The sequence below is a fragment of the Notothenia rossii genome (genome assembly GCF_949606895.1).
Source record: "Notothenia rossii genome assembly, chromosome: 2".
Taxonomy (NCBI): domain Eukaryota; kingdom Metazoa; phylum Chordata; class Actinopteri; order Perciformes; family Nototheniidae; genus Notothenia; species Notothenia rossii.
Window position 1 is genome coordinate 94,550,152 of NC_136904.1, and position 10,466 is coordinate 94,560,617.

The window sequence follows — 10,466 nt, forward strand, 5'->3', positions numbered from 1 at the left end:
ACCACCACTGCAGCTACTTCTATTCCAACTGCCTCAATGTATTGGTTGTTGCAGGGCCGGCCCTAGACATTTTGGTGCCCTAGACGAGATTATGATTTGGTGCCCCCGAACCCCCCCCCCTCCAAGCAATACACAAGACAATATATAAATATTTTAAAGCTTTATACGGAAAGTCAGCACTTTTGAAACAGGAAGTGAAATAGAGGGATATGAGGCATGGCTAGAATGGGTGATCTGTTTGGTATTTTGAGAAAAACACTTCATAGACATATTTTGTATTTATTGTTATATATCTGAGACCTATGCTATTGCCTACAAATAGCATGCTAGGTGACCTTTAAAAGAAAACTAGACCAACAAAAATATCTCCATCAATTTACAAGTTTATACAATTATAAACCCATAGATTATATATGTGTTTTACTTTCAAATAAGCACCTCTTAGGTAAATGTAAAACATGACTATTTAAAGCCAGTGGACGAAAGAACCACACCTTGTTTTTGGGTCAGATCGTTTATTCAGCTTTAGACATTTAAACATCCAGTTAAAACTCCACAAAAGGTAAATATGACAAAATAGTGATACACATATTATAACCATCACCACATTTCAACCATAACGTAACATATTTGTGAAAAGCAAAACATTATAGATTTGTCTTTTTATATATTGTTTCTCATAAACATATAATAGGACACAACAACAATTCAAATGATGATTACAGGTTTCACACTTTGAGAGGATAAATATACATGCATTATATCAATAACTACTACAACAAGTCCATATCATAAAGTAATTCAGATGTTCACAGAGGCACATGTATGTTGAATTTAGTGTCGCCCCTTTTTCTCAACCTCAGTTAGTAATCTGTTAGTAATTTAGTTTATCCCCTCTTCAGGCTATGATTTCTATATTTGAACTAGAGCCATTCAATAAACCCAGAGAGCAGATACATATTAGAGAAGAGTGAGCTTGTTGCAGTAAATATACCAATGGGTTTACTTAGCGCAGATGAAATTAAACTTTTCATTGTCAGCCTTTTTGTACCACTCTCCATCTTTCTTCATGACTGCAGCCATGCCACACTGCGCATCCATTCCTGGTTGGGCCCAGTTGTGATAGCAGACCAGACGCTCAATGACCCAGAACCACAGATCCAGAGTGCAGGTGTAGCGCATTCCCAGCCAGACGAACTCAGTGTCGGCCATCTTGGCTCTCTCTTGGACCCATCTCTGCTGGTGACGGTCAGTGATGGAGACCAGGTCATGGTGGTTCGTTCTGCAGTAAGTCAGGGCCTCATCCCAAGTCTTACTCTCTTTGATCAGGATCACTATGTCTGTAATTGAAATGGATATTTCTTTTAGTTAGGGTAACTATTTATTTCAGAAAAACTCAACTGTAATAATATAGAACTTTTTTTACAATAATCTATAATGTTTTTTAAATAAATAAAAGTCCCCACAAAAAAGAAATAAATAAGATACAAATGGAATAAAAACCAATGGTGAGGAAATATAAATCCAGAAATGACGTGGCACCTTATGTAAAAGCCAGGTTAAAAAGATGCGTCTTAAGGACAAAAACATGACTAAATGATATTCAAACTTTAAGTAGTAACAATATTAAATTCACAGTCTATCGTAAGATTAAGGAGAGAATCCAGATCGGTAATTCTGTGTATATTAAATATCATTTCACAACTAAAGGATATTCAACATGAATGTAAAAATATATAACTGAAGACATGAAATAAGAATACTTTACTTATAGACTTTTGAAAAACTCACCGTCATAGCAGTAGAAGGGTTTTTCCTCTGTGCAGGTGTCGGAGCTCCATTTTCCATTTGACGTAGTCATAGCACAAGTCTTTGAGGCATTATCTTTAAATGAGTCCGGATCCCAGTGTCTGAAAGAGAAATTCTTCCCATCTGACCAACTCCAGATCTCTCTGAACAGGCCGATCCACAAGTTATGCTGATCGTTGGATTCTTTGACCCGTTCCTTGAATTTTTTGACCTGGTTCTTGAATTCTGTTGAATGGATCTGTGTGATTCCACTGACCAGGTCAGTGTGATTTTCTCTGCAGTAGCTCTGAGCCTGAAGCCAGTTCTTTAGTTCATCAATTACAATGTATCTCTGTGGCCCTGTTTCTGTGAGAATGAAAATACACATTTTATAAGTTTTGAAATACGTTTCTCTTACTTAAATCATGTTAAACAATGATGTTAAATATAATGAATACCATCTCACTTAAGTTTCAGATGGATGAAAGTGTTTGGTATAATAATGTAGATTGCATAATCAAAAATAGGCCTTTAATTTACCATTACCATATATTCAAACAAGTAGAATTGTATCATCAAAGTTACCAATAATTTTATGTGAAAAGTAAAAAGATTTATTTTCATGAAATGTAACTCTACAGCATGAGTTATCTTTCAACTATTGTTACACAGTATGATATAATGTATATAGCGTTCATAGTGACATATACTCACCATTGTAGCAGATAAACTTTTTAGGGGTCTTAGAACAATGGTCATCGTACCATTTTTGGAAGGGATTAATCACCACACAGTTCTCAGGATCATCACCTCCATTGTCCGGCTCATTTGGAGCCCATTCTGGCGCACATTCTGGATTACATTCTGTAGGATTGTACTTCTCCCCCGGCAGAGACCAGTGCCACTCTTTGATATCTCTTTCATTGATGCTCCTCAGTCCAATCCAGGCGTCTGTCTGTGGAGAGTTAGTCAGTCTCTCCACGCCTCTCATGTCAGACACTGTGGCCAGGTCAGTGTAATTCTCTCTGCAGTAACTCTGGGCTTCCTCCCAGGTCTTTTTCTCAGGAATGAAGTGGTACTCATAGAGGTGACATGTGAAGAAGGAACACTGACCTAAAAACAGAGACAATTCTGCAGTGATGGAGCTGACAGTATGACAAGCATCTGATCATTAAATCAAACTCATGAGTACTAGAATCACCCCCACCTCTTACATCATCCCCTTCATCTTAACGGGGTCTGAGTTCACTTATTCCACTTTTTATTGTTAGGAAGAGTGAGCTGTTTCATGACTCCAGATGTGATTTAATTTAGAATCCACTTACCCATCAGAATGAGCACAAACAGACTCCACTGCATCTTTGCTCTGTTAAATGAAACCAATATTGTTAGTGTGCAGTGAGCATTTACAAATCTTATAAATTATATCAGTTACATTTAAATTATTAAATTATTATAATATTGTCGGCACCGTTGTATGACCATTTGAGACCACTGACATAATGATAATATATAATAATAATTCAAGTACATCCTTTCAAACTGCTAGTCACATCCTCATGTACATGGAAATGTATAGAGTTCATTTTTTTGTATCGTAGGATAAGTCAATTATTTGTTTATCGTGACAGGCACACAATAAAACAGTGGAAACAAAATGTGTTTGACTTTCATTAGTGAATGAAACTTTGTGCCCTTTAGAGTCTGTGTCCAATGTTGTGTATTATATTGTATATATATCCTATATATATGCTAAGGTTCCTCTACTGACACAATAGCAGTCATTTAGGGCGCATATGTGTAATTAAACCCATGATATCAAAATCTCACTCCAGCCAGGTACCCAAAGTTGGCAACCCTGCCTTAATCTGATGAAGAGGCCTGAATACATGTTTCACCTGCTGTATATTCCATATATAATACAAAGGCTTAGACTTAACTTAAAGAGAACAAGATCAAATGGGTGGTCCAGGATCTCATGATTTCACCTTAAGGGCTGTATATGAGGCCCTAAAGCAACTGCTCCACTATCTGTATCAAATGCACAAATCGATGCCACCAACACAAAAATTACAAAAAAAGTAGTACAATAAATAAACTGGAATTAATTTCACTTCTTAAATTATTAATATATACACAATATATCATCACCAAATTCTGTGTTATTAGGACCGATCATAACTCAGCTTTATGCACGCATATATTTTGCATGACACACACACACACACACACACACACACACACACACACACACACACACACACACACACACACACACACACACACACACACACACACACACACACACACACACACACACACACACACACACACACACACACACACACACACACACACACACACACACACATACACACACACACACACACACACACACACACACACACACACACACACACGCACATACCATCTCCTTTTATCCTCCTGAAGAAGCCTCAGCGGCGACACGTCGAGGAAACCCCCTCCTCTCCCTCTACTCTTTTAAATACCTTTTGGTTCTTTTAAAATGTACTTTTATCCATTTATAAAACAATTGTATTTGTTTTATATATTTTAAGTTATTTTATGATCGTTTTGAAGGGCTCTGCTCACAGGGACGCCGCAATACCCCACCAGGAAGCCGGGCTCCTCCAGACTCATCCCCCCTCCGACTTTCCTCCTCTTCTTCCTCCTCTTCATCCACCAGCAGCTAATCTACCCCTCCACAATTACCACTCTGCTCACCCCCCTCCCCACCCTCATCCCTCGTCTCCCCTCTCTCCCCCCTCGTCCCCCTCATCACAACCTATTCAGGGAGCCTAAAACACCTCTTGGGCAAACTGGAGGGCAATTTTGAGGGGGCTAGGGGGGACTGTGACGCGCTGCGGCCGGGACGGCTGATCTCCTTGTACCAGAGGAATACGAATCTCCAGTACCTTCTGGTCCACACAAACCTCAACAAAAGCACCAAAACTAGGGAGGCGCCTCGAGTTTCTGAGGTTGATTTCATTCGCCTCCTCCACGTTTTTAATCCCTTCTCTCGAGAGGGGAGTAATATTCGGCAGGTCTTGACACCTAACACAAAAAACGCTATTAATGCAATTAGCTGCAAGGCCTGCCACAGACTCTATGTGGGGGAAACGCGCAATGAGATCAGCCTCAGAATAAAACAACACCGATACCGAATCAGAAACGGGGACGGCACGAGCGTTTTATTCAACCTTTTTAAACTCCATGGCCTCCAGAACGTGCAGTCTATGGGCCTGGAGAGCAGCCGCAGCTGGAGCACGGGTCAGAGGCGAGCGGCGGAGCGGAGGTGGATCCATCGCCTGGGCACCATTGACCCGTGCGGATTAAACGAAAAGTAGCCTACAACTGATGGGTCCGCCTCCCACCACTCAAACATGTTTTAATAACCTTAACAACCTGTATGATCTCCTCTCCCCCCAGTTTCTCTCCCCTGCCGATCGGTGATTTTAATCTCCACCCCCGCGTCTTTTATCAAAGCACTTATATTTATTAATTATTTATAGAGATTTTTATATTCGTTCCAAACCAATTAATTTCAGTGATCCTCCTCATCTGGACTTTTTTTTACTGGTGTGCTCCATTTGTAAGGCATGTTTTTAGCACTATCTTATTTATCTTAATGGTGTTCATATTTATTTCTTATATGTTTGTTTTTATCACTTATTACATGTTTTATTCCTTTAATGTATATATGTGCATGTTTTTACCTTATGATTGTAATCAAAGCCACATGAGGAGCGATCCTTTTATTTATTTATTTACATTTATTTTAATTTATTTTATTACCTGGAGGCCAGAAAACCACCCGCAGAGAGAAACTCTTCACCGACCTGCCACCTTTTTAAATAAACAGAGCAAATTAAACACCTGTCCTTTGGAATCTTTTAAACTTACCTGACCTTGATCTTAGTGGTTTTTATTTTCCAGTGACATCTAATTCATTTGACACGATTTGAATAACCCGGTGTGCCCCCCTTCCCTCTTTTCATTATTATCTCTCTTATTATTATTAGTTTAATTATAAAATTACTTTTACTTTTAAAATTATTAATAATTAATTAATTAATTGCAATTATTGGGGAGATTCTTTTAATTCTACTTATTTTATTATTGCATTCGTGTTTTAAAACTTGCACTTTTAGTTGTATTTTATGCATTGTTTTAACTAGAATCACTTTTAATTAACCATTTTAGATCCCCTTCTCATTTAAGGTATTTTACTGGTTCCACTGGAACGAGCTCCATACACGCACACACACACACGCGCACACACACACGCACACACACACACACACACACACACACACACACACACACACACACACACACACACACACACACACACACACACACACACACACACACACACACACACACACACACACACACACACACACACATACACACATACCATCTCCTTTTGTCCTCCTGAAGAAGCCTCAGCGGCGACACGTTGAGGGAACCCCCTCCTCTCCCTCTACTCTTTTAAATACCTTTTGGTTCTTTTAAAATGTACTTTTATCCATTTATAAAACAATTGTATTTGTTTTATATATTTTAAGTTATTTTATGATCGTTTTGAAGGGCTCTGCTCACAGGGACGCCGCAATACCCCACCAGGAAGCAGGGCTCCTCCAGACTCAACCCCCCTCTGACTTTCCTCCTCTTCTTCCTCCTCTTCATCCACCAGCAGCTAATCTACCCCTCAGACACAGATGTTTGATTTGAATAAACACCGCTTTAAAGTCATATCTCATTTGAATCATGTCAAACAACGAGGTCATTACGTGCATTTCTGATAACTAATGGATATAATAAAGAAATATTAGGTTGCTGCAGTGATCTATGCTGGTAGTGAATTGTTTCTGAAGCTTTTTAAGACCTTTCATTTATTTAGAATTGTAATAAATTAAATAAGAAGAATAAATCATAATATTGAAATGATTTATTATAACACCATCATGTTAATATGTGCACTATTTAATCAGAATCCAGTAAAAAATAAATATATGTCTGTCTTTAAATGATGGAATAAATGTACTCTACAATTACTTTTAAATGTGTTAGTGTTCAGTCTGTCTAATTATAAATACTTACACACACTATCGATCGAATCCTGTCAGTGTGTCTGCAGCTGTGGAAAGAGACAGATCATGCAAAGTGATTGCTTTGATAACATGCAAACACACACACACACACACACACACACACACACACACACACACACACACACACACACACACACACACACACACACACACACACACACACACACACACACACACACACACACACACACACACACACACACACACATTATATGATGGATACCCGAACAAATTCAAAATGTCATAACATAGTTGGTTATTAACATATTGTTATCGTCCAATGAATCGTTTATTTCCAGTAGTTGTTCTTGAATAACTGTTCTTATAGTGGGCACATCCCAACGACAGCAGGCACCAACAGAAGAGCTGGTTCAACTGCGTCCTCTAGTGATGAAAGATATCCACAACAACAAAAACATCTTCTACTTCTATGACTAATTCCTGTTTTACGTAGGGTGCATGCTGACAAGCTGCATATTCACTCTAAAAAAATCAAGAATCTAATCTGTCAGTGAACTCAAACACAGTCCTCATTATGTAGTTTGATTTGTAAAAATGAAAGTTATGGAGAAATCCCTTTCAATTACTTTCCCATACATTATAGGCCTATATGTGTCTACTGTCAAATAAGCACCTCTTAGGTAAATGTAAAATATAACTATTTAAAGCCAGTGGAAGAAAGAACCACACCTTGTTTTTGGGTCAGATCGTTTATTTAAGCAATAGCTCACGACAGGCCGTGGTATATCCTCATTATATCACAGCTAAGGGGCGTGGTTCGGCCCGACGCGGGTGTGTGTATCATAAATCTAATCGATAGATTATAAAAGGGTTTTAGGACGCGTCACTGCACCACTAGAAGCCAACTCCATCGATCAAGCTGGCTGAAACTTTCTCTCCCTCTTCTTCTCATGCTCCCTGTCACTCTCCTTTAACTCCTCCAGTAACTTTCTTTTATTTGAAGATTGTTTTTTGTCCGGCGCTTGGCCGGTTACCGCTGGTATTAAACACATTTTGGCGAATGGTTAGGTGGCGCGATAGTCTGTAGTGAAGGAGCGCGCTCCCGCTCACGGGAGCCTGCTCGCGCTGCGCTCCGCAGCAAACAGCTGTTTGCTTTTCACCCAACAACGACAACCGACTCACGGAACTCTATGTTGTAGCGTTGATAAACGAAACAATTTAACTAAATTGCTAGTCAAAATAATAATACCACAGGAAAATTCTTTTAAAGCAATATTTTTAGTGTCCCGAGCGGGCAAGTGGAAAGTACGTTATGCTGGCCCGGGGTGTCTAAATAGTGCTTCCGGGCCAGCGGGCCATCTATAATGTCGAGCCCTAACGGTTACTGGCCGGCCAACATCGTCCGACCGGCCCACTTCAGTACCGGCCCATCGGGATTCGTCCCGAACGTCCCGATGGCCAGTCCGCCCCTGCTGAAGCATCTGATCATTAAATGAAACTCATGAGTAGGCTACTAGAATCACCCCCACCTTTTACATCATCCCCTTCATCTTAACGGGGGTCTGAGTTCATTTATTCCACTTTTTAATGTTAGGAAGAGTGAGCTGTTTCATGACTCCAGATGTGATTTAATTTAGAATCCACTTACCCATCAGAATGAGCACAAACAGACTCCACTGCATCTTTGCTCTGTTAGATTAAACCAATATTGTTAGTGTGCAGGGATCATTTACAAATCTTCTAAATGATGTCATTTACATTTACATTATTTTAAAAACCTAATGGATCAGTCAAACGACCACAAACACAGACTGCACCACTCCCTTCAGTGCAGCAGTTTAATGAGGAAGTTCATGTTAAGAAAATACAAATTCTGAGCAGCACCAGCAGTAACAGGCACACACCACCAGGCTGTCAGGAGGCTGAACTCTCTCCCTCCCTCCCACCTCTCCCCTCTCTCCGTTCCAACTCTCTCCCTTCTCTCCCCTCTATCTCACCTCTCCACCCTGACCCCACTGGACCGGGACTTTAACACCCCCCCCCCCTCCCACACACACACACACACACACACACACACACACACACACACACACACACACACACACACACACACACACACACACACACACACACACACACACACACACACACACACACACACACACACACACAATCCAGCACCAGTCACTTTTACGCTGCTATGGAAATATTTTACACTCATTTGCACTATGTACATCATTTTTCTATATATATATGCTTACTTGAAGTAAACGGTTATTTTGTGTTTTTTTGTTATTATTGAGTGTTCTTGTATTTTAACGTGTTATTTTATACCTCGGGACTGTGGGTAACAGTATTTCGATATTTCTGTGTGTACAAACATATTTTGAGATTGACAATAAAGTTGACTTTGACTTGACCATAACATTTATTTTTAGCACATGGAAATGTCTCATTTCAATGAAACACCAGTTGCAAACTAAACAATGACTGTTTAGTGCCACACAACAACACTGACTGTTTATGTTTGTTTTTTTGTCGAGGCTATAAGTTTTAATATGTTGCTGGTGATTTATTTTGTAGATTATTTATTCACATTACAATGTACTCCTAATATCAGAGACATCAACTGAAATTCTAGCTTAATTAAATTGTGTATTGTTGCTTTTATAAGCCAGATTAAAAGATGTGTGTTAATTATTTTATTAGTGGTGAACTTACCCTAATGAAAATTACATTGTGTTTATTTGAACTGAGAGTGAGATTGCTGTGTATACACATCGTCTCCAATAAAACATTTAAGATTTACCACCGTTTTTAAAGCAGGAAAATCGTGGGTTTTTCAGCCCTGAGTAATGTCTACGGGACAGGCTGCATACATCTCCCACAAAGCTCTAAAAACAACATGAACCTGAAAGGTAAAACTCAGGGCAACAAATATCCACTAGACTCAGACTAACTGTTTTGTCTTCATTATAAATGTCCAGCGTTCTTGGTAAAGTCCCCACCCTTTGTACAAAAAAAAATGTTTCACAGTGAAAATTAGATAAAGTTTATAATTCAAAATAAAAACTGAGTTTTTTAATCAATAAATAAATATTCTAAGTGATTTCAAGAGAAACAAATGATTTAAGAGAATAAATTAACATAAAAGGGTTTTAGATTTCATTGCTTCTGATTGAGATGTGATTCATTAAATGTCCCTCCCCTTTGGAAAATATTCTGAAGGAGAATATCTTTCTCAAAAATAAACAAAATATGAAAGTGACTGAACAGACTCACACTTACTTCTCCTGAGTCGTCCTGTCAGCTGCTTCTCTCTCCGTCTCTCTCGATGTGCTGGTGAAGACTCAGATATCCACGAGGTCGCTGCTCTCTTTGAGCAACCTTTGGACAAACATTTGAATATTGAAATTCAGAAGTCAAGAGGTCTATCATGGTCGATATAGGATCCATTGATGGGAAGAAAATTAATGACATGCAAAAGGGGAAAAAGTTGAACACACTTCCTTGTTGACGACTCAGTACTGTGGGCAATCCCCACAGGAGCAATTTGGAGTTTAGTGTCTTGCACAGGGA

The 10,466-nt window shown here is 39.1% G+C and overlaps 1 protein-coding gene across 7 annotated transcripts; it reads right to left on the bottom strand.

The window, feature by feature from the left end:
- Positions 1–495: 495 nt before the first annotated feature.
- On the bottom strand, positions 496–10,265 carry LOC307028346 (C-type mannose receptor 2-like). 7 transcript variants are annotated; one of them, XM_079663289.1, is made up of 7 exons: positions 10,176–10,242; positions 8,536–8,576; positions 6,916–6,952; positions 3,114–3,154; positions 2,503–2,901; positions 1,792–2,154; positions 496–1,340 (listed from the first exon to the last, which is right to left on the bottom strand). In XM_079663289.1, the coding sequence occupies exons 4-7, from the start codon at positions 3,145–3,147 to the stop codon at positions 1,003–1,005; spliced, it is 1,134 nt and encodes a 377-aa protein (XP_079519415.1). In that variant the 5' UTR covers positions 3,148–3,154; positions 6,916–6,952; positions 8,536–8,576; positions 10,176–10,242; the 3' UTR covers positions 496–1,002. The 7 variants fall into 7 exon arrangements, with proteins under 7 accessions (XP_079519415.1, XP_079519416.1, XP_079519413.1 ...); XM_079663290.1 differs by having other exon boundaries at positions 10,170–10,217; XM_079663287.1 differs by lacking the exon at positions 8,536–8,576 and having other exon boundaries at positions 10,176–10,265.
- Positions 10,266–10,466: the final 201 nt, after the last annotated feature.